This window comes from Rhinolophus ferrumequinum, chromosome 16, assembly GCF_004115265.2.
Source record: "Rhinolophus ferrumequinum isolate MPI-CBG mRhiFer1 chromosome 16, mRhiFer1_v1.p, whole genome shotgun sequence".
Taxonomy (NCBI): Eukaryota; Metazoa; Chordata; class Mammalia; order Chiroptera; family Rhinolophidae; genus Rhinolophus; species Rhinolophus ferrumequinum.
Genome location: NC_046299.1, coordinates 56,521,336 through 56,546,807, shown reverse-complemented (window position 1 = coordinate 56,546,807; position 25,472 = coordinate 56,521,336). Strand labels below are relative to the sequence as shown.

At 43.9% G+C, this 25,472-nt stretch overlaps 1 protein-coding gene across 1 annotated transcript in view; it reads right to left on the bottom strand.

The window, feature by feature from the left end:
• Nucleotides 1–12,936: 12,936 nt before the first annotated feature.
• Nucleotides 12,937–25,472, bottom strand: part of SH2D4B (SH2 domain containing 4B) — a 95,160-nt gene continuing 82,624 nt past the window's right edge. Inside the window, exons 7-8 of the mRNA XM_033130925.1 lie at nucleotides 16,721–16,941; nucleotides 12,937–13,070 (exon numbers count right to left, since the gene is read on the bottom strand). Of these exons, the coding sequence (XP_032986816.1) occupies nucleotides 12,978–13,070; nucleotides 16,721–16,941 (314 nt within the window). The 3' untranslated portion in view covers nucleotides 12,937–12,977. The remainder of the gene's footprint in view (nucleotides 13,071–16,720; nucleotides 16,942–25,472) is intronic.

Genomic DNA, 25,472 nt, shown 5'->3' with positions numbered 1-25,472 from the left:
CTTCCTGTTCATGGCTGCCACGTAATCCTGTGTATAAATGATTACTGGCTGGATTGACATAAGCAGAAAAATGAGGCTCTTTTCTTTCTCTGCTAGTTTGGTTTCTGGTCTGTTTTTGCAAAGTTGCAAATGTAGCCGTATTAGACTCAGCCTCAAGTTCAAACTATAGTTTAAGTTGACCTCTCCCTTCTAATTTGCCAGAGATTACACTAGTAATTTCATCCTGCTCTCATATGAACCAGTGAGGAAATGACAATAGCCATTTTGAATAGCCATCCCCTCGTTCTGCCACAACCATAAAGCAATGACATGGAGCTGCCTGGCGGGGGTGCTGCCTGGAGGTGGGACCCAGTGTCTCCATGTTCTCCCAGCAGCAGAGCTCTGACTTTGAGGCCCCAAAGGACCCGTGCAGGACGCCTGAGCCATAGATTCAGATAAAGAACCTCTGGGACGCTGAGTGCTGATTTTAATTGTGTCCTTTTCTGATGAATCTCACAAGTTTCCAATTGTTACTTTGTCTTTGGAGACCCCCCTCCAAAAAAACGGAGAGGATCTACTCCATGGGAAAAGTAAAGAAAGAAGAAGTGAAATAAACTTTAATTAGAGATGTTCAAATCGTCACAGCCAGGGTAGAACTGTCCCAAGAATGGTTTCATTGCTAACAATGAAACTAAGTGGGATACTGGAAAATTGATTAAAATTGGCATATCACAGTGATGTCAGAGTGTAAAGGATGAGGCCTCCTGCCATCTCAGGGTCCAGTGATCACAGCCATGCTGTCTGTCTCCTCAGGTACGGATGGAAAGGAGAGGGTCACCTCATGGTGAGAGCACCGAAACACCACAGCCTGGGAGGTATAGTAATGACATATGGCTTCTGCCATCAAAGCTAGATAGAAAGGCCCATTAACAGACTTTACCAGGGGAGCTAGAAAGTTGACAGTGGTGGATGAAATAGGGACGTAGGCAGAGACACTATCTCTGAATAGGTGAGAGGATTCAAGTTTGGCAAGAAAAGCTGGGGTATCATCAGACTAACTTTGCCCCCCCTCCCCCCCCCCCCGCTAGATGTACTCTTGGCCCCCTCCATCTCGGGAGGACCTGTGCAGATTACACAAGAGTCATGGGCCGTCGAGCTTAAGGCTGGTTCAGCCCCTGGGGCACCCAGCAGAGATTAGAAGGAGGGAGGTGGGTGAGGTCAGGATATTTATTTATTTATTGCCCTGGCTGCCTCCCTGCAAGGTCACCTCCAGCTGGCTCTGTCCCTAGACACAGTCCTGACCCTCTGAGAATGACAAACTGTATGTGTGTCCTCACACCATTACTGCTCCCTCCCTGTCATTAGGGCCTCAGGAGTCACAGCTGGGATGCTGCTAGGCCACAGGCCACTGCACTTTTCACTGTGGCTCCCACACCCCACCTTTGTGAACGAAACCTCATCAAATTGCCCTTTATTGAGGATCCCTTTCCTTTCTATTAGGGCCCTAACTAATAGAGGACCTTTTCCTGGCCTTCTCAGGTATCTGTGGGAAATACCTGAGAATATATATATATATATATATATATTCAATAGGACAGCATATATATTCTATTGAATATATATTCAATAGGACAGAAAAACTATTCCATCTGAAGAACTAAGAAACAAAGACAAGAGGAAAAGCTTATAAGGATCTATGAAATGTTTCTCTAACTTTTTCTCCTGTTTGAGTCACCATTGTACTTTTGAGTACAATCGGTAAAAACTTAGTGGTCAGGGGCTTTTAAAATTGCCAGGAGAAATAGTACCTCCCTTAAACCAATAATTGAATTGCTTAATTGAGAACATAAATCTCTATTGTAAATACTGACGGTTTCTCTTTAACTATTCTGTGCAGCCTGGGCTCTATTGTTTTATAGACGCATCAGGTAAGTGCTTATAATACAAAGTATTCCTCCCTTGGTATGTACTATAATAAAAGTTAAGTTGTTCCTAAAATGATTTTCCATTTCTGTTTTAACAGCTATGAGTTAGCATCTGCTTTTTGAGGTTAAGAATGTTTCTAGTGCAAAGTGTCATTAATTCGTTTCCCGATGGCCCATTTGTTCGGGGATTCCATGACTCTTGAACAAATTGCTAAGCTGTTAATGGAAAACGATATTTTGTGAGGCAGATTTGGGGAGGTGTCTGATTTGTTCCTCAAACAGTGTGCCAGAGTCAGACTCTGGTCTACTGGCTCATAGATGTTTTTATGTATTTAGTTACTTATTAGAATACTAATTTGTGTATTTCTATACAATATTTTGGTTATTCTGTTCATTTTGTTTGCTTATAAGCCAGAAGTGCTTCTTACTTTTCATAAATCCTTAGAAACAAGAAATGAGGGGAGAGGCTTAATTATCCCCAAGAACTTTCTGGAGTTTTGTTCAACAACCAACTACCAGTAGACATATGAGGCTGAAAAAAATACACATGCCACATACAGGGGGGTGGGTCCCCCCTTGTCAAATTGCTGAGCAGCTGCCCAGAGGGAAAAGAATTGTTCAAGAATGGCAAAATGAAAGGAAATAATTATAGCCAATCAGAACCAGCCAAATGTAAAACCCACCAAAAACTCATGAAAAGGTGAGAATAAAAGGGAATTAATAAGACATGGCAGCATAAGACATAAAAGGTAGATCCAAGATGGTGGAGTAGATAAACACTTTGCTTGCCTGTACCCATGAATACATCAAAATTACAACTAAACTATAGAACAATCAACTTTGAAAACCATCTGAAGTCTAGCTGAACAGAAGTTTTATAACTAAGGATAGAAAGAAGAATACCTTGAGACTGGTAGGAGGGGTGGAGACACAAAACAAGCTGGTCCCACAGCCACGTGGGGTGATTTAAAATCAGTCGCAGAGGTTCCCCACAAAGGAGCAAGTCCCCCACACCAGGCTCCCCATCCCAGAGGACTGGTGCCGGGAAGAGGAGCCCCCACAACTTCTGCCTGTGAAAAACAGTGGGAATTCTGACCACCTGGGTGAGACAGAAGGCTGCGGGAAACTCAGACATCCTCTTAAAGGGCCCACGCAGGCACTCACCCTGGGCTCCAGTGGAGGAACGGTGATATACGGGGAGAGATGGAGTTGTGTAACTTCTGGGTGAGGACTGCAGGGACAGTTCCCCTTCCCCCTGTGGTCAGCCCTCCTCCCATGCAGCCAGCAAGCGGGTGCCATCTTTCCTGTATTGAGCCCACCCCCACAGGCCAAATCTGAATTTGATTGGTCTGGTGAGCTGCACTCACTCCACCCTACTGACTCACTGAGACCGTGCCTCACCCAACTTGCAACCACATGAGGCTTGATCAGCAGCTGAACTTTATAGGAGCCAATAGGTGGCAACAGGACTCAGAGTGTCCTGGCTTTTTGCAGAGCTACTCCAGAGCTGGTACTGGTGACAGCTTTCCTTGGTTCACAACCTGGTCTCTCCCACATACCTTCTGGTACAGCACAGGCATCCACCAACCATGGATCACTTTGTAGATCCTACGAGGTACTCCCCGGCTAGTCACAGGCAGTGCCTGGCATGGGCCTGCCCCAGAGGCCCTCCCAAGAGGCCCCAGAACCAACATACTTGAAGGTTGATTTCAGACCACAGCAGAGCACCACCCAATTAGTCCCACAAGTGGCACAACCAAAGGGTGTTCTCAACAGGCACCAGAACCCACTGGAGTAAATCCTACTCTGTGGGGTAAGTCCCCCACACAGCAGCCCATAAGCTGTGGATGTGGCCAAACCCCACAGCCAGTCCACCTGAGGGTCAATATCACCCACTGACATGCCAATAGCAATCAAGGTTCAACTACAAAAGGAGTGCACACACAACCCACACAAGGCACACTCCAAGAGCACCCAGCACAGGGAGGCAGTACCAGTGGGACCCACAGGACCCCTACTACTTAAGGCTACCCGGCGAGACTGGTAGACATAGCAGCCTTACCTAATACATAGAACCAAAATGAGATTCTATGTATTAGAACCAAATGAGGAAAACAAAGAAATACCACAATGAGGAAACAAAGAAATATATCCCAAATGAAAGAACAGGAGGAAACTCTAGAAAAAGAACTGAACAAAATGGAGGCAAGCCACGTACCAGGTACAGAGTTCAAAACAATGGTTATAAGGATGCTCAAGAAACTTAATGAGAACTTCAACAAAAAAAATAATAAGCATAAAAAATGACATAGAAACCACAAAAAAGAACCAGCCGGAAGTAATGACTACAATAATGAAATGAGGAATGCCCTAGAGGAAATCACCAGCAGACTAGATGAAGCAGAGGATTGAATCAGCGATTTGGAAAACAATGTAGCAGAAAACACTCAATCAGAACAGCAAAAAGAAAAACGAATCCAAAAAAAAATAAAAATGAGGATAGTTTAAAAGACCTCTGAGACAACATCAAGCATAACAACATTTGCATCATAGGGGTACCAGAAGGAGAAGAATGAAAGCAAGGGATTGAGAATCTATTTGAAGAAATAATGACTGAAAACTTCCTTAACCTGGCAAAGGAAATAGACATACAAGCCCAGGAAGTGCAGAGAGTCCCAAAAAAGATGAACCCAAACAGGCCCACACCAAGACACATCCCAATTAAAATGGCAAAGGTTAAAGACAAAGACAGAATCCTAAAAGCAGAGAGAGAAAAGCAGTAAGTTACTTACAAGGGGGCCCCCATAAGACTGTCAGCTGATTTATCGACAGAAACTTTGCAGGCCAGAAGGGATTGTCATGAAATATTCAAATGATGAAAAGCAAGGACAAAAATATAAATAATAAAATTACAATAACTACATTTCTATTAACAACTGCTTTTAATGTAAGTGGATTAAATCCTCCAATCAAAAACAGGGTGGTTGAATGGATAACAACAAAACCCTTACATATGCTGCCTACAAGAGTCTCACTTCAGATTGAAAGACACACACAAACTGAAAGTAAATGGATGGGAAAAGTTATTTCATGAAAAAGGAAATGGAAGGGGGGAAAAGCTAGAGTAGCAATACTTATACCAGAAGAAATAGACTTTAAAACAAAGGCTATATAACAAGAGACAAAGAAGGACCTAGCAATCGCACTTCTGAGTATTTATCCGAAGAAGCCCAAAATGCTACTTTGAGGGGACACGTGCATCCATATGTTCATTGAGCATTGTTTACAGTTATCAGAGGCAGCCTGGGTGTCCATCAATAGAAGAATGGATAAGAGGAGGTGGTACATACATACAATGCGATATTGCTCGGCCAGAGAAGAGAATGGGTTCTTGCCATCTGCGGTGACATGGATGGACCTGGAGGGTATTGTGCTGAGTGGAGTATTAGACGGTGAAAGACAGATGCAATGTGATTTCACTTACATGTGGAATCTGAAAAACAAAATAAGCAAACAAAACACTCATAGATACAGAGAACATTTTGATAGTTGCCAGATGGAGGGGAGTTGAGGGGCTTGAAGTTTATTTCCCCTTAGGCAAACCTCTGTTGAGGTAGAGAACCATGACAGTGATGCTAATAGTGCCGTAAATACAAGCCAGCTATTAAATCACTTCCAATCCTTCTTTTTTCCAGGCTAAGGTGAAAGGATTAAGAGGCACAGATTGGTTGTTACAAAATAGTCATGGGGATGTAGGGTATAGCATAAGAATTATAGTCAATAATATTAGAATAACTATGTATGGTGTCAGATGGGTACTAGATTTATCGGGTTGATAGGTGGGAGGAGGGTTGGGGAGCAGGGTGAAAAAAGTGACGGGACTAAGAAGAACAAATTGGTAGTTACGGAATAATCATGGGGATGTAAAGTCAAACATAGGAAATGCAGTCAATAATATGATAATAACCATGTATAGTGCCAGGTGGGTACTAGACTAGTCAGGGAGATCACTTCTTAAACTATATAAATGTCTAACCATATGCTGTACACCTGAAATTAACATAAAATAATTTTGAATGTCAACTGTAACTGAAAAATTAAAAAGGTGGGGGAGGTGAAGGGCAATAAGGGGTCCAAATGTCCAGGTAGAAAACAAGTAAGTCGGGGGGAGGTAATGTACGGCATAGTCAGTAATAATCTGATAGCGTGGTACAGTGTCAGAGGGTTGCTGGACTTGTCATGGTGATCACTTCTTTAGGTCAACAGCTATTGGATACACCTGAAACTAATAATATTGCATGCTAGCTATATTCTTAATAAAAATCTTTTTTAAAAAGACATAAAAGGTAGTCAGGAAAAGATGTGTGAGAAACAAACTAAGTTATGGAAGGTCTAGGCGGAATTTCGGTCAACGCCCAAGTTATGAGCACAAATTGCTGTTGCCCCATAGGCTTGTGGAAGAGTCCCAGATGCTTGGCTGATGGCTGAGCATCTGGGCAGAACGTGTCCCTTGTGATGAATCGGTTGTGCAAATCACACACACACACACACACACACACACACACACACACTCACAGCCCGTATTGGACCTGAATGAGCCCTGTGGATCACACTGAAAGCTTTTTGCCCTGGAACTTACACACAGACACTTATGCACCGTCTTGCTTCCATACCTTTGCTTATGCCAGTCTTTTCCTCTTCCTAGAAGCTTCTTCTATTCTCTTTCTGCCATTTAAATTCAGATTTATATTAGTGATCGCAAAGAATGACTCTTCCCACTATACCCTGCTGCCTCCTCCTGCCTTGGGGGAGAGCAGGAGGGCTGTCTTGGAGGACAGGAGCCTGTGACCAGTGTATGAAGGGTCCACCATACACAAGCTCTGCCAGCCCCTTCATTCTACAGAGAATGGATGCTCCTGACAGCTCTTCTCCTGCAGCTTCCCTCTGGGGGTCCCTTGGATTGCTGGGCCTCTGACATTGGATGCCCCTGGGATAAGAAATTTCCCTCCAGAAGAGCACCTGCCTAAACCCTTTTCACGTCTGCCTCTGGCTCTGCAACCTCATCATCCTCCACCTCATACAGTCTCCTGTGGAATGAGCTTACAGCCCAGCAGGTTTGTGAACATATTCTCTGAGATGAGGACATAAGTGGGCACAGAATACGACTTACTATAGAGACTTATAGCTGCTGTTAATGGCCAATGGAGAGAAGACATTCAGCTCTTCCACAGTGGTTATCACTGACCCCTTGCTTTACAGATACCATCTTTTTAAAGCCCACCAGTTAAAGCCCACCTGGAACACACATGTAACCAAAGTTAGGTTTATTGGCTTGTCACAGCAAGGGAGAGCATATACCAGGGGAATCTGGAACATCTCAGAGGGTGGCAGTTAGGAAAAGTTACTTACTGAGCCTGGGGAGCTGGAGTTGACCACAGAACGGCCTCAGCAGGATTGGTCAGCATCTGTAAAGTAGGGCGTTGCTGGAGCACCCAGGAGCTCTTTGTAGAACACCAGTCATACAGATCATACACCTGTGTTCATTGCAGCATCAGTCACAGTGGCCAAACGATAGAAGCAACCGAAATGTTCATTGTCACATGACTGGATCAACAAAATGTGCTATATTCTCGTAAATACAATGGAATGTTATACAGCCTTAAAAAGGATAAAAAGTTCTGACACCTGCTACAACATGGAGGAACCTTGAAGAAATTATGCGAAGTGAAATAAGCCAATGACAAAATACTGTCTGGTTCCATTTATAAGAGGTGCCTAGAGTCCTTCATGCAGGCAGAAAGTAGAATACTGGTTCCAGGTGTGGGGAAGGGAAGATGGGGAATTCCTGTTCAATATCGGTATAAAGTTTCACAAGACGAGTCCTGTGGAAGGATGGTGGTGGTGGTTGCACAACAACGCAAATGCACTTCATACCACTGATCTGTATGCTTACAGATGTTAAAATGGTCTCTTTTATGTTATGCGTATTTTACCACAATAAAAAAAAAGTCATGCAGAGTTACTATTAGATCAGTTTATCTGTACTGTTATAACCTATGGGTCTGCATACGTAGCTGGTTAAAAAGGTTTCAGCTTAGAGAGTTTCTCCTGAAGGCTTAGTTCACTTTCCAGTAGCCCCCCCCAATCCTCGAAGGATACATTTCAAGACTTCCAGTGGATGCCTGAAACCACAGATAGTACCAAACTTTATATATACTCTGTTTTTTTCCTATCCATACATATTTATGATAAAGTTTAATTTATAAGTTAGGAACAGTAAGAGATTAACAATACCTAATAATAAAAATAGAATAATTATGACAATATACTGTAATAAATATTATGTGATCAAGGCATTAAGTAAAATAAGGTTACTTGAACACAAGCAACTGTGGTACCATGACAGTGGATCTGATAACCGAGACAGCTAAAAGTGACTAACAGGCAAGGAGCATGTACAAATGTGGAAATGCTGGACAAAAGGATGAGTCACATCCTGTGCGGGCAAGATTTCATCACGTTACTCAGAACAGCGTGAAATTTAAAACTTCTGCATTGTTTATCTCTGGAATTTTCCATTTAGTATTTTCGGTTTTACCACAGTTGGCCACTGGTAACTGACAATATGGAAAACAAAACCCTTGGATAAGAGCATGGGGAGGCGGGGAGCTAACTGTATCTGTTTTGCTAGTTTTGTCAAGATGTGATTTCTGTTTCAATTCGTAGTTTTCTGCCCATCTCAAACTAGCTGTTAGCAGAGCTATCTATGACTTTTTCAATCTCACTTGTTTATTTGTTCATTTGTTAGTTTATTCCACTTACTTAACAACTAAACGTAGTGGATTTGGGATTCCAACCCAAAGCAGCTGTATGTTCAGCATGGGCTTTTCAATTGCAGGGATTCTCTAAAGGCTAAAGCAGGTCCTTGAAATCTGCGCAGTCCATTTGTCCCTAATCTATAACAAATGCAATTCAACAACATGGACTGCTGTCGGCACCATAAAACATGAAGGTAAACATGGCATCATCTGACCATCAGGACCTTAGGAAATGAAGGGCAACAGATACATATACAGTTAATTGTAGGAAAGTATGATAAATTCTAGAAAGCAAATGATGGCCCGGTAAAGTGTCTATATGCCCAGGTAAAGTGTCTGTATGTGTAATGGTACTTGCTTACATTTGGTTAAAATCCTCTGATAAAGAAACAAGCCTCCTTTTTGGTTGCTAGAAATGAAATGAGATGAGATTCAAATTTAAAATAGGGACACTGCTAGAAAATGTAACACATTTACTGAGGTTTCTCTGACGTATAAATGATGGTGTTAGAATCTTTCCTAAGACTAGATTTAGAAAAAGCAGAAAAAGAAACCAAAATGCTTCCTAATACATGTAACATCTAAAGTGTGGGTCAGCCAATGTTTTTCTGTAAAAAGCCAGTTAATAAATATTTTAGGCTTTGCAGGCCATACACAGCCAAAGATACTACACAAACAGATGAGCGTGGCTGTATTCCAATAAAACTTTATTTATGAACACTGAAATTTGAATGTAATTTTCACAGGTCATAAAATAGCATTCTCTTTTTTAATTCCTTCCAGTCATTTGAAAATGTAAAAACCATTCTTGGCTCTTAGAAGCACAGGCAGCAGGCTGAACTAGCCTGCAGCTATCATTTGCCGAAGCCCTGTTTTCAAGTCTTGCTTCTCAGAGTGGCGGCCGTCCAGCAGCACCCAGGAGCTTGTTACAAATCCAGCACCTCAAGCTCCGCCCCAGGTCCACAGAAGGAGAATCTGCATTGTAAGAACATCATCTTGTGTTTGAGCTGCACATCCCCATTTGAGAAAAACTGGTTTAAGGTCTACACAGACTCCGAAGCCAGACTGGTGAGTCCCAGTGCTATAATATAACTTCTCAGAAAAGTGGCCCTGAAAAATGTTTGAACTTCTCTGTGCCTCATTTTCCCCATGAGCCAGATGGAGTGGACAGCATTGTCTCCTTCAGCGTGGCTGTGAGAATTACACACACACAGACACACACACACAGCTGAAACAATATTTGTCAGTACTATCACAAAACTTCCCATTATGCTATTTTCATAGCCACCCACTAGACAGGCACTGTTTACCCTATTTCACAGAAGAAACTGTGACCCAGGGAATTGGGGACACTTTCCTAGGGTAACAGAATAAAGGTAGGTCTTTCTAAGGAAAGGTTCAAGAGTACAAAAGGGGATCCAGTCCCCAGGAGCCCAGGTCTTCATGTCCACGTCTTCCTTCTAATGGTCCACTCCAAGTAGCTCTTTTAGCTACATTCCTGAGACAGTCCCCCACTTCCGAGCGCACAGCTCCCCACCTCTGCTACAGGGGTCTCCCTGAATCTGTACCCCAAACTACACATTCATCCCTTGAAATTTATCTTCCATTAAGCTGTGTAGTGTTTTTCACAACTTCTTTCTAGTTATAAATTGTAAATTTTCCCTCTGCTGAGTCTTGTAGCTGACTGGCTGTTTTTCATTATATTTGTAGGGCTCAGAAAAAAAAAAAAAAAGGCAATTCCTTTATTTGAGAATCCTGACATTTATTAGCATAATAAAATTCTCAAGATGAAATTGCAGTTTTCCAGACAGTAATTTCAGTCACAGGACAACTTACAAGGAATTTATTTTAAGGCCAGGTAACACCTAAAATATATGAGACATGCAGAAAGTGCAGGCCCCAAATAAAATGAATGTGTTAGGCATGGAAACCTCAGCTGTTGTCTCTCATATTCATTTGGGTCAGGGACAACAGCTCAGGGATTCAGGTTCTCAGCCCATCTTGTCTGCTTTCAAAGCTGCTGCTAGTTCCAGGAATTAAAAGTTTTTTCTAACACCGTGAAAAATCATCACATCATATCCCCTTCACATGTGACTGCGAAGCACAAAATAATCGTTGCTGTTGTTGTGGTTGTTGTTAGCAATACCTTTTACTTGGACAGAGATTTCACACTTATCATTTAACTGACCTGCCAAAAACCTAGTGGTGGCCGTACAGAAAATTCTCTTCTCAGAGCTTTAGTGCAGTTAAATGACTTGGATGAAGTCACGTACTTTATAAGTAGTACAGCCAACACTAAAATTTGGTTCCTCTGAGTCCAAAAGAAAGAAGGTAATTTTAATAATAATTGGTTGTGGATTGAAAGCACTTTAGAGTTCAGAAAGCAGGTTTCCTACATCATTGCATTTTATCCATACAGGGGTGCTGGGAGACAGGCAGACAGGAGGGAAGCCATGGAGGCAGGTGGCAAACTTGATATTATTGAGCACATTTGTATGATGTGTCCCTTACCCTGGCTTCCCCAAAAGGCAGACCCTGTGGCAAATGCTTGCCTGCTGCTGCTTTAGTCAGGAGTACAATCCTGGGGGAGCAGGAGAACAGAGGGGAGTGAGGCAAAGAAGGAGGAAGACCATACAGGAGTAGGAGCTGAACTGATTGACCATTATGCTTGGTTTCATCACGACTGGTTGCTTGATCGTGCAGGACTATCCTGTGAGAGACCATATGAAGAACTGCCTCTCAGAGAAGTCCCTCCAGGAGGAGAAAGGGAGAAGAACTGATCTACCAGCCACTGTCTCCCATTGATCAAAGGTTCACCGCATGGGGAGTTCTCTTCCCAGCTCTTCTTGGTTACATGGTATCTTATGCCTTTGCAGCAACAGGAGACGTGATGCGCAGAGCACCACGCGTGGCTGGGTATCATTGGGATATGCTCCCATGAAGCTGATCAACACAGTGAGAAAGAGCAGAGCCCATGCCAAACTGGTTGTAGTGGTGGCATCTGGGGTGAAACAAGTGGCCAAGGATCTGAGAACAGGTGACACAGAGGTGAAGTAGAGCATAAGAGATGTTTGACACAACTCACGTAAGTTCGTTGACATCCCAGAGTCCATTCATACTTTTACTCTCACCATGTACAACGCTGCTAGCATTCAAATACTAGCAAGTTCCAGTGTGGGGGGTTGCAAGCAAGTCTGTTTGATCCTAGAGCCTATACTATTTTTGTCATCACAAGCTGTCTCTTATGTACTCGTATATGTCCATAAATGTGAAACATGAGTGTGCACAAATAGACACCATCCCTGAGAGTCACTGAGAATTAGTGGGACAGCCTTCTTCTTAAGAAGAACATACTCAGAAGGACAGTAGAATCAAAATCAAAGGCCTATGAAGGCAGAGAAAATCATTTGAGTAACCTGCATAAAGAGGGCCAAATCCTAGACAGCAAAGGACTTATCAGATGTCTACAAACCATCCTTGGATTTATAATTCACCCTAGGTTTGGGGCACATCTATAGGGATACATGAAACCCCTGCCTCAATATTGCAAAATGAAGGCCAAGATATGATTTCAAGACAGAGGAGGGGTGGCAAAAGACGAGGCAAACGAGGAAGGAATGGCAGTATCAGTCACCTGTTCTGGAAGCTGGGGTTCAGAAACCTTAGTAATTCCAATGATAATATCAATGAGAGTGATAACGAACATCATTAAAGATGCAGCTTCTATGTTTTCCATATAAATCCTTTACAATATTTCTTCTATAATCTCCTTGACTTTATAAACAGTGACAGGTAGGAAATAACTTACTAGAAATCACTGATGATCAGCGGTGTTGGAAAACTTTCAGAAGTGCATTCAGTCAACAAACATTTTATTGAATGTCTACCACATGTTAAACTCTGAGTTCGGCACTGGAATTATAATGGATTATAAAAACATGACCCATGGGCTCTGGAAGCTGAGTTTAGAGCAGCCATAACAAGTAGGCTTCATCTTCTGAAGTCATGTCTAAACTCTTCATGAAAGATTGCATCAGTTGTTAGCAATTTCTGTCCTGGGCCCTGAGTTGAAGACCAGTAGCACACACGCCATGTATTTCATATCCCTTGAGATGTACTAATCTACTTAATCCTCTGGACGGGGGTGGATCTTCCAGAAGGCCATAAGGATTTGAGCTTGGAAGTTCTTAAGTTCAGTTTAAAAAAAAAAAAAAAAGGGATGCCCAAAGGAGTTCAATCGATAAGGAAATAAAAGTCATTCAAACAACAAATGGTAGTCTGGCGGGCTGTCTCTCTGTCCACAGGGTGTCTGCAGCAACTCTCCCCCTGAAACAGTGATAATTTCCTCCTAAAAAGAAAAAAAAAAAAAGAAACATTCATTGAAGAAAGGGAAACAAGCATCCACCAGAGAGAGAGACCGGTTCAAGACAGAAAGACGAAGAATATATGTCTGCCTCATCCTCACTCAAATTTCTAGAAATGGCCAAAAAAAAAAAATATATGCTTTTAAAAATAAATTGATAAAAATAACAATAACAATAACAAATAAATTGATAAAATAACAATTCTCCCATAAAAATATGGGAGAATAAGAAGAAAGGCTGTCAACAGAGCAAAACTGTTGAAGAATACTTGAACACCAAAAGATACACAGGATGAGATTTTCAGAGGAGTTAATGTGGGGGGTGGTGCTAGAGCTTATCAGTGAGACACGTTGGGGAGCTCCAGACAGCAGAGGTCTACCTCAGGCATGTCAGAAAGTAAGGAGAGGCACACAGTTCCTTGGAAAGCCAAAGAGACCCACAAAGTTCAGACGCTCCCATGCCCAAAGGACGAACTACTCACTATCAACTCCAACCCCAACCGCACAAAGAGACTGGATTTGGGGGAAAAGAACCGTATGCAATGATGGATAAATAGGAAATTCAGGGTTCAAAAATCACTTCCTAGCTCAATATTTGTAAGCATTTAAGACAAATCATTACCACAAAAGAAAGATGCCAAACTCAACAACAGAACTGACTCCCAAGAAAATACCAAGTTTCTAAAATAGAAATAGCCTTTAAAAGATGTGTATGAATCTCCTCAGTGGAATAAGATGATAAATCATCCATGAAACAAGAATGGGCTATTATGAAGAGGGAAAAAAAAAACAATAAAGAAGCTGGAAATGAAAAGGATGCCCATTTAAATTACAAGAAAAAATTCAATGGAAGAACTGAAGAGCAGAATGGACATGGCTGAAGAGTAATTTAGTCGCTGGAAGAATTGATACATCAATAAGAAAGCAACATCTAAGTGGAAAAAAGGACAAAAGATATCAAGAGACAATTCACAGAAGAAATCCAAGTAGCCATTAAACATATGAAAAGAGCTTCAGCATCAGTGGTAATCAGAGACATGCAAGCTAAACAACACTGAGATTCAGTGTCTGCGCATCGATGAGAAAAAATTAAAATGACTGATAATCCCCAGTGTTGGCAGCAGTGTTCGGGGAAACAGCCTCATATAGTTTTGGCAGGAGTATGAATCGGCGCTACATTTTTAGAGGGCAATCTGGCAGATCTTCTCAAATTAAAATATGCATAGTCTTCTATCCAGCAATTCCAGTCTGAGGGATCCATCCGAGAGAAATACTCGTACATGTGCCCAAAGTGACTATGCAAGAAGTCTCTGCAGCACTGTTTGTGATCATGAAAACCCGGAAGCTATGTAAGTGGCATCAAAAGGAGGATGGATAACGAAACTGTAATATACATCCATCCCATGGGACACCATAGGCATTTACAAGGCTGCAGCACAAGTGCTGACATAGGAAGATCTCAGAGACATATTTCAGCAACAGCCAAGTCCTGACAACTTCCAGATGCCAGGTATATTGTTTTAGCACTTTACAGTGATATCTCACCGAAACCTCAAAGTGACCCTAAAGAGGTAAGTGCTATTGTTAAACCCATCTCACTGAGGAGGAAACTAAGACACAAAAGTTTGAGTAGTTGCCCAAAGTCTCACACAGCAAGGAAGGTAGGATTTAAAACAGGGCAGCCTGATTGTAGAAACCATGCATTTATAAAATACATTCTATGATATATTAAGCATGTTTAAAAAATCAAATTGCTGAGCTGTTGGTAAAGGACTGTCCAAGTTATGTGAAAAATAATAAAACTGTGTATTTCTTTATGTACACACATTTTTTTTATGTTAACGCCCAGGAAATACTTGGATAGGTGCTGTACAAACTGAGAATTCAAGGTGGATGGAAATGGGGAGTTTATATGAACAAGGCTTTCACTTTATATTATATTTGATTTTTCTTGAAATGTAATTATAAATTAATTATGTAATTAAAAATTTAACTTATAAAACTGGCCACCAGATCTCCATCCACATGGGCATAGATGAGCTCTCTCTTTAGTGTTAGAAACGAAGCTGGCAATCTCAAACCCCTTAGATTTGGGAGAGAGTAAAGACCTTCAAAGACATCTGGTCTAGCCTTTCTATGCAGGATCATGTCACAGCATCTCTGAGAGATGGACATTTACCCTTTGCTTGGACACTTCCCGGGACAGGGAGTTCATCACTGCTCACAGCAGCTTATCTAGGACAGGGAAAGCAAACAATGTGGTTTAGGGAAAAAGCACAAGCCTTAGAGGCACACAGCCTGAGGCTTAACTCCTGGACCAGCCATGAACACTTAGACAAGTTACACAAGCTCCCTTTCCTGATCTGTGAAATGGGACTGATCTGCCACCCTCACGGAGCTATAGTGACAATTGAATGAAAACCTGGACATAAGAGCAACAGGCACAGAGTCTGACACAGAGAAGGTGCCAATATCCACATGCCCCTCCCTTTCTCTTTCCTATAGTTGTTAGAAAGCTCTGCCCCACACAAGGAGAAATCTGCCTTGAACTTGCTTCATCTAGCTTTCTGAGCGGTCCTCTTCTCCCAGTGTCTGGGTGTTTGTAAATGGGTGATTTTCTATGTACTTTACTTATAAGATCCGGTTAAGAGTTAACGGTCCCTAGAGCCCTGGGGACATCCATGAAGAAAAATCCAAGAGTCCCTATTATAGCAAAAGGCCAGTGAGACAGTCAAGTAATTCTGTGGAACTTTCTACACCTGCAAAGCTCAGACAGATGGTGAACCCCCGAGCTGTCTTTCAGAATCCCGGAGCCCCACCCTTCCAGGTCACCAAGTCCTACTTTGTCTTTCTCCCACTTACTACTCCTACCGACAGCCACATTAATACAGAAACTGCCTCTTTCTACCTATATTATTTAGAAGGCAACATCTTTTTCAATGTGAGGTCCACGGCAAGGGAACAAATAACAAAGAGTTCTGGGAATCAAGACCTTCCAAACCACTTTACAGGTACAGAGTACTGTTATACACGTCCTCTCATTTAATGCTCATAGTATCTGAGCCAGGCAGTATTTACATCCATTGGCCCAGTAGGAAACTAAAGCTCAGTGAGACTATGGAACCTGTCCAACGTCACACATGTACTAAGTGGTAAAGCTGTAGCTGGAGCAAGAGACAGAGTTAGCCACGAGAAAAGCTCCTCTAACCACGAGGTTGCTTGCTAGGCTTTAGCTTACTCTTCAAAGCTGCCAGAAGCCTGCCCAGAATGTCCTCAAGAGGGACATCCAGGATGAGTTGGAGGTGAGATACGGGCTTGGACAGAAGACTGGTCAATCAGTCCCTAAGCGCTGACAGCAGGAAATACTCAGGTCCTCGAGGTGAGAGGAGGGCTGGGGGCCAGGGTTAGAGGTGCCCGCATGGGTCAGAGGGTAATCCAGAGAGAAGACTAGATCTACACAACCTCTGTCTCTTCTACCCCAATGTTCCACGTCTTGTGACCCTAAGGACCTCCTAGGGCCGCCTGCTCACTCTCCACCCCCATCTCTTAGAATGCCAGCAGCCTGGCTCTCCCTTTGGAGCTCAAGTTTCTCTAATACCAGTTTCACCCCCGACCAGCACCTCTAAGAGTGATACCTTGTGGAAATCAATGAGATCGGTGAGTGTTGCATGGCGATTGGGGTCCACTCCCAGGAAGCTGTAAAAATCTCCGGAGGCATCCACAAGAAAGTGCTTGAACCCTTTCTGCAGACGGTAAGAGAGGGTATAACCCCAGATTTTCTCACTGACCCGGACTAGAAATGCTCCCTCGGTCATGTTCTCAAGGAGGTCTTCTGCATCTTCTCGGCTAATAATTCCTGGTTTACAAAAAGAAAAAATAAATGTCAGCTGCAGAAGGTTCTGCGACTCTTTCCCCATGCCCCTGTCCCCACTCACTGCCATCCCCGCTCATCCCTGCCCCCACTCACCCCCATCCATACTCATTCCTGCCCCTCAGCCTCTGTCCAAGGAAGGGTGGGGTCTCAGGGGCCATCCAGCATTTGCCTTAGTCCACTGAGGGGCCATCTTGGCCCAAAGCAACCAGCTGTGAGCCTGGGGGCAGAGTTTCTACTAGGACTTGAATTTAGCATGTTTCCTCTAAATTAAGCCACACTAATTTGGATTAATTGGGTAACCAAAGAAATAGGAATGAGCTGGAATTCTAGCATTTATCGATTACAAATAGAAGTCAACAACCATTGCCCTGTGGAGAGCCTTAAGAGACTTGCTTTAATGACGAGACCAGGGTGACTTACGATTCCTGCCTCAGTATCTCTCTGGTACCCATAAAGGAGCACCTGAAAACAGCGTTTCCTCTTAAGAAGTAACAAGACTTCCTCTGTCTACTTGTGGACACTAGGCAGACAGTTTCTTAATAAAGGCACATAACTAAGCTTCCACCTGAGCTCAAAGAACAAAACTTTCTCAGATTCTGCAGTCCTACACAATGTGGTTTCAGGTCTGACCTTGGAGTGTTTATGTCAGTGGCACTCCCCCAAAGGCTGTTAGGGTACCACCCTCATCTGGGCAGTGTACATTTAATGGATGGGCTCTGGAGGCCAGGGCAGTGGGAAAATGGGCATAGTCAGACGACTCAGACGACCTGCCCAGCTCTGCCCTGACCTGGCTCTATGGTCTTCAGCCAAGCACTCAACTTTTCCAATGGTAATCTTAACCCATTCACTTCAAAGGTACGGTACGGTAGGACTCTCAAGTCAGATAAAGAATTGAAAATCATTTGGTAAACTGAGAAGAGCTGTGGTAAAGCTGGCTACTGTTATCATCTGTTCTTTTAGGGAGAGAGGTGAATTGCAACAAATTGTCCTTTTACACACTCACTTGTTTACCCTCTACATACATGCAGTGGGATTATTTACAGCCAGTGAGGTAACAGGGGGTAGAAGGAAGCCGGGCTGCTCATCCCCCTGACTTGGGAAGGCACCACACACGTGGGAGTCCACCCCCGCGGCGTCCCCCACGCCCCTCCCCAACTACCTGCAGGCACACCCCCCTCTCATTCCTCCCCTTAACAGGAGGCACAACATGACTTTCCTTGTGCCCAAAGCGGAAGACACAGGCAACTGTTCTGTCACCTGTGCCCCTTGTAAAGACAGCCAGCACAATTGGGAGCATCTCTTTCCTCCTTGACCAGGACTTACCACGGGACAATCAAGGCAGCCAACCCCTCCCTATCCAGGCTATAATACCTAAGGAGAAAACTTACATAGGCAGAGAGAGGGAAGGAAGGAAAGGGGAGCCCTCCCGCGACCGCACACATGAAGAATCACACATGTAGGAGGCAGGATGCACCCTGGAGCTGCCCGCTGGAGGCTTCAGCCATAGTGGCTTCAGCCAGAGAGACCATGACAGACAAGAGAGGAGGAAAGGGCACATCAGGCACCTGTCAAAAGATTCAGCACCGTCCCTCACCCACCTCCCTGCCTCAACACCAGAGGACCGAGACCTTAAATGTGGCTGGGGTGGGGAGATAAGCGTATGGGTGGGAGGAAGAAGGACCAGAAGATGTCACCCCGTCCCCACCCCATGCACCTCAAGCTGAAGCCCGGCCTAGACTGGGAGTGGGAGAGAAGTTGAGTGTTACATTGGGTGGGAGACTAAACAGTCAAATTTCAATGTGACTCAATTTTTTAGTATCTAAAAGTGACCAGTAACACCAAAATGACAACGTCATGTCTCTCCCCCATCTAAATCCCTCGAATGGGCTCCCACTGACCTCCGGCAGAGTCTGCCTTAGGAATGATGGCACCGGGCCCCGCCCCGCCCCGGCCACCGGTCTCGGCTCACCTCGTGCACCCTTACCACCTGCTCTCCACAAGCCTCCCTGTGCAGCAGCCCCACCCTCATTCCCAGCCCCCTTTGTCTCAGCTGGCCCTGAATGCTCACTGAAGGATTCCTCTTTTCTCCCGGGAATCACAGGCTGCTACTCGCCTATACTCCACCTCTGCGCAAGTTAGAAAAAGATGTCCCTCTGAGTGGTTGAACTAGAAAAGGCTGCCTCTCTGGGCCACATTGGGAAAGCTCACATTTCTGCATGTCACTCCCTCCCCCGCCCCCAACTAGCCTTCGTGGCAGGGTCCCTTTCTTCAGTGTACAACCTGCTCCACCCTACCAGGAAATGGTTTTTATCCCAGGAGGCTACAGGGATATCCCACCTTGGGGCTTTCATAGCATCCTGCCCGAACTCTACAGTGTATTAGTCAACTGGCTGTGAACAGCTCAAGGACGGAGTCTGTGGCAGCCATGTGAGCGCGTACTGCTCAGGCCTCCACTCAAGAGAGACCCCCCATTGCAAGGAGGAGTGTGGGGAGCAGCCAGTCTCCAGCTGCTGCACCTTCAGGATCCATTGCCGAGGGATGCTCCCCTCAGGCTGCTCCTAGTGCAGGGAGTGCTAGACTGAGTACCCCCTGACTCAGAGCACAGGGGTCCTATGACTGAGCACGGGGCATGAGAGCCACCGTTCCTATCCAGTGTCGGGCTCCTCTAGTAAGCAGCCCTTGCTCAGGGGCTTCTCATCAGCCTGACAGAGATTTCCTCCGAGCTGCACTCCAGTGCCAGGCTCTTCCTCCCAACCAGCCTTCCTTCCCTCTCTCCCTTCACACGTGTCAGACCTCCACCCCATCTGAAGACTCTCCCACCTTCCTCTGCTCTCTCTCCCCTTTATCCTTCACAGGCATTTGCTCCAATAAATCTCTTGCACTGCTGCTTCCTTAAGACCCATATGGACATCAAAACTTTATCTTTGTACCCTAAGTGCCTGGGATGTCGTGGGGCTTGTTTGGAGCAGAGATCAAGTGCATGGACTAAAATCACAGCTCAGAGACTTGATCAGTAGGTGGCCTTGGGCAGGGTACATGAGTCCCTCTGAAAGTCAGTTCAATGTCCTCATCTATTAAGAGGTACTGATAATACACCTACATCGTAAGGTTGTTTGAGAATTCATTAAATTAATGCATGAACGTGCTCATCACAGTGCCTGAGAACATAACGTCTAACACAGTGGAAGTCGTCTGCACTGGATACTAAGCACTGCACACACGTGCTAGTGGTAAGTGCTACCTTCTGCTGGTAGCAGTAACACTCACAGTACCTCCAGGCTATGTTACCCACACCCTGCACAGCTGGTCCTCTCAAACACAGGCTGCTGAGGGTGGCTTTCTCTGAATGGGACTGTCCCTGGGCCCCAGCCTGCGCCATTCCTAAGAGTCGCCATAGTAAGCATCCATGTATTCTGCCCCCTCTTTGAAACTTACCCAGTAATCAAAATTGCTATTTGGCCCAAGACCAAAGATGATACCTTCTCACAGTTCAGGATGGCAAAGACCATTTCACAGAAAACCTAGCCCCCAAGAGAATTGATTCATGGCTGTGGGACATATAAGATGCTTGCAAGAAGCTGTTATGTTTCCCTACCCCATTCACTCTGCCCTCCCCTTCTCTCTCTCTCTCCCCCTGGATAGCCTCTAAGCCAAGTATTCTGGGAACAAAGCACTAATCATACCCCACCCCGTCCCACCTGCCCCTTCTAAACACTCTATAATCTCCTGGCTAAAGAGAGAGGAGAAGACCTCATGTCACCCCTTCTGGCTGGGAAGAGACCACATGTTGGGACCATGAAAACTTTCTAATTCCGCGAATGAACAGTGTTGGCTGAGGACAACTGAAGAGCGTCCAGGGCTGTCGTTCTAGAATGATGACTGGAGAACGTAACTACAGACTCTTTCTAAGCCATTTCTCACCCTTTACAATGGGAAATGCAGTTTTTCCTATAGTTTCTCTCCTTCCTTTATTTCTTCCTTTTTTCTTTCTTTCCTTTAAGAAATATTTATTAAGCACTCTCTGGGAGCCAGGCCCCATGCTGGGCATCTGAAAGTCGGCACTGAATGAGAAATAGTTGCTGCCTCCCAAAAGCTCTGACTCTGGACAGAAATAAAGATTGGCTTAATTTTCTTTAAAAGGCTCACTGTAACCAGTTGTAATAAAGGCCACATGGGGTGTGGCCTCAGCTGCTGTGGTCACACCTAAGGAAGGTGCCCACACATCTCTGGAGCCCAGGGATGGAAGTGACAGCTAGACTGAGAACAGAAAGATTAGAACAAATGGGCAAGGCAAGAAGGTCAGTTTGCAAAAGGAATTAGCACACGGTTCTCTGTGGCTGGAGGGAGGGCTACAAGTAGCAGCTGGGCAGTGGCATGAGGCATAGAGGTAGGCAGGGGTCAGGCCCCAAAGCACTCTCCACACCATGAAAAGAATTCTAGATTTAATTCTGAGGGCCATCAGGAGCTACTGATGTTTCCTAAATAGAAGAATATGCGAATGTTCAAGGATAGAAAATGGATTCAAGGGGTATAAATTGGAGGCATACAAGCCAAGGATTTCAACCCAATGAGGGCTTCCTCTTCTAAGGATTGCTTCGCAGCTATATTTCTACGGTTATAGCATTGAAATCCAGCCCCCAAGCCACCAGGCTGCCAGAAATGGCCTCCATTTTGAGGCAGAGAGGCAAAAGGACACAGTGAGGGCCACAGGAGAAGCTTTATGCCAGAGCCAGCACTGGGCACCATCTCGTCAGTCTTCCTAACAACTCTCATAACTGAAGACACTGAAGGTCAGCAAGAGAAGTGACTTACCCAAGTTCACAGAGCTAGTAAGTGGTAGAGCCAGAATTTGAACTCAGGTCCTCAGACTCCAAGTTCAGTGCTGTTTGCTCTATACCAAATTATCTCATGCAGAGGACAGTAAGTGCTGTGAAAGACACAAGAAGGAGGAGACAGATGAGGCCTGTATAAGTCAGGACAAGCTTTGTACAGACAACGAAGGGGGTGTGAAGTTCACCTTGAAGGCTGGGTAGACTCTGTGTGAGCAGCAAGGAGTGCTGATGCGGGCAAAGGAGAGAAGAAGAGATATGATGAGTGAAACAGTGAGGACGAAGAATGATACATCCGTGGGATATTTATATAAACATAGCATAAGAGAAGTTTAATCTTAGTCTCAGTAGGTTAAAAGACATGGAGGATGGAATGAAAGGTCTAACACATGTATAACCTGAATCTCAATGAGGAGAGGAGAATGGAGAGGAAGGAGTACTTAAAGAGTGAATGTCGGAGAATTAATCACAGACACGTAACAGTGTGACTGCACAAAGCTACTCAATGTCTCATTTTGCCAACCAGACAGAAAAGGCAGTTTACCTACAAAGAAGAAACAATTAGACTAATGGTTGACTTCTCAGTTGCAACAACTAAAGCCAGAGGACAATGAGATAATATTTTCAGTGTGCCTAGAGAAAAATAACAGTGCTTAATAAAACCCTTTCAAGGAGAAATGCAAAAAAAAGACATCTGCAGAAAAATTTTTCAGAGTTGATGATTAAGGAAATTCTAATGATCCTGGATCGAGAATCTGAGATACTAGAAGGAATGATGAGCATAGATACTATAGGTTAACTTTAAAATATATAAATTGACTTACAAAATAATAATAATAATGAATAATTTGAGGGTTTACAAAAGTAGAACCATAACACAGGACAACATCTTATCAAGAAAAAGATGACTGGAGTTAAAAAATTCTATTCATTTAGGAAAATGGTAAAGATATATATATTAAGTTTAGAATATGTTAATTATGCATGTTATATCATCTAAATAAACCTCTAAAAGACAGGCATTAAGAGTGGTATAACCTCCAAACAACAGAGGTGGAAAGACACAAGGAGAAAAAAAATTTTTCAATGAAGCATGAAACAAGCTAATAACTGAAAAATAAATACACTACAGTTCCATTTATATTAAGTTGAAAAGCCCACAAAGCTAAACACTACAGTATTTGGAGATTAATACATACACAATAAATAAAGCAAAGAAATGATGGACCAAATATTCAGGACAGGGATCATATCTGAGGGAAGGAGAGGGCCACAATGGTGAGAAGCACACAGGGCCTTTCAAGGATTGGTGGTGTTTTCACTTCCTAAGCTTTCTTTACGCCCTTCACATATGTATGAGCATACACTGAATATAGTCAATGTTTAATATTTTAAAATATTTTAATATTGTTGTGCTGCAGCTCCCCACATATCACTGCTATGACATTCATTCAAGATTGGTCAGTGTCCTTTGGGGGACTGGGAGATTATCACCAAGAAATAAATGGCACTAATGAGCTTTAACTGTCAAAGTTGGCTGTCTTAAGTCTCTATAGCATGACTCTAAGCACTGGCGCACTCCAAAAGAGTCTGGTTTAAATCATTTTGGGTACACCAAGCATCAGTAATATTTAAAATCATCTCATGCAATTCTAATACGTAGCGAGATTTGAGATTCACTGAGCTAGAGAGTAGTCTTACAAGCCAGGACTGGCAAAGAAGTACACAGTGATTTTCACATTCTAGAAACTCTCTGTCTATTCAGAGTAATAGTCAGAGGTTTGAACACAGTTTTATAGACCTATTCTAGAAGGATATAGGATAGATCCTATGAGGAGTCCCTGCCAGACAAGAAAGAGCTTTTCCTGGGCTGGGGCTGGGGTAGAGGGGAAGGATGGAAGGGAATGCCCTCACGTTCTCTTCTGCACCCCATAGCCCAGAGAGATTGAGAAGGTAGCTGAAAGTAGAGGAGTCCTGTACCCCAATGTTTGTGGAGAATTAGCAGGTGCTGTGCACCTGCATCATGTAGCCACAGCCAGGCAGCAATGGCGTGTTTGGAGAGAGACCAGTCTGAAGAGGGTGGCTTCCAGCCTCTGAGTTCCTGTGAGGCATGGAGAGGATCCAGGACCTCCACCATGATCTCGTGTGGGATTTGGAACAGGGAGGTGGAGCAGCCCTCATGTCTGGCTGCTGAGAACAGAGGCCGGATCAGCCTTCTGGAGAGCCATCGGCACTCCTAGTCAAATTCAGTGCATGTGTATCCTCTGACTCAGTTCCAATCCTGAGATACATTATAAAGAAATTCTTATGCAGGCCCATAAGAGTCCAGTGCAAGGAAGTTAATTGATTCTTAGATTAATTTGTGTGGTGATGAGGTGGAGGCAAACTAAACGTCCATGACTCAGGGAGTGGATGGGCAAAATTAGGTGGCTACACCCCAGGGAGCACTATGCAGCAATTTGAAAGAATAGACCAGAAGTACACAGAGCATGGGTCTCATAGCAGAGTGTTCAGTGAGATACAGTAAGAAACACCAGTGACACTTAGAGCGCCTCACCTTTCATGCACATGTACGTAAGTACAGGGTAGGAGGGCTAGATTCTGGGATCAGCAGCAGGATTTATCAATCTTTCCAAATTCCCCAATGAAAACAAGATGAGCAACTAAAGAGGAAAACCAATAGAGCGCAGACTATGTTTACAACAAAACTAGGTGCCAAGGTATCCCCACAAACCCCAAATACAAATCATGGTGGGAACAAACGATAAGTACAAGACCTCCAGGGTATCAAGTGTGTACACAGGAGGAAGAAGAAACAAGGGTGACCAATGGACCTGAGAGCAGTGAACAGGCATTTGCTGGAAGGCAGAAGGCCAACGTGAGAACAGCAGCTGAAATGAAGGAGGGATGTGCCCTCCCCAACCCTTGGTGAGTATGAGAAGCCCATGGTGAGACCCTCCAGGGCCAACTTTACCATTGGGAATGGAATCTAAATTGAGCAAGACAGGGGCAACAAGAAGAAAGAAGAAGGTCCAGACCCATGTGTGGGAGGGGACCAAAGCCTAGCTGTCCCAAGAGGCAGGCTGCTGGATTTGTGAAGACTTCCCAACCACAACAGAGGAGGAGGCTCCATGGAATGTAAAATACTTTCCAGGCCCTTGTTTCTTTGAAGAGTTCAGGAAAACTACTTTCACATAAAAATTAGCCACAGAAAAGCATCAAGGTCAAATCACATAAAACTTTTTCAAGAGGGAAAAAAAAAAAGAAAGAAAGCAGAATAACATCCCTCCGGGAGGTACATATACAATATATATATCGCCTATAAATAAATACACAAGAACCCTTTCAACAGATACAGGTGAAACTTATCAGAAAAGCTGCTTATTAAGGAGGAAGGAGAATGTGGGTGGAGAGTGGAGATAAAGGAGGGTAAGGAGAGTGGAGATAAAGGAGGGTAAGTAAATAAAGAAACAAGGGATAGCCTTGTTTATTCCAACAATGATGATAAACTATGGAGGCAGGGAAGGGAAGAAGTGACCAGTTAACTCAACCCTCAGGACTTAGGGTTTTGTTTTGTTTTTAACAAGTAGAGATCTTTAAGAGTATGGTCCAGCTCCCTGAGAGGCTATTAAGAAAAGAGGCAAGGTGACCCCAGAATCTAGGTTTGGGGGTGGGCAGCCTCAG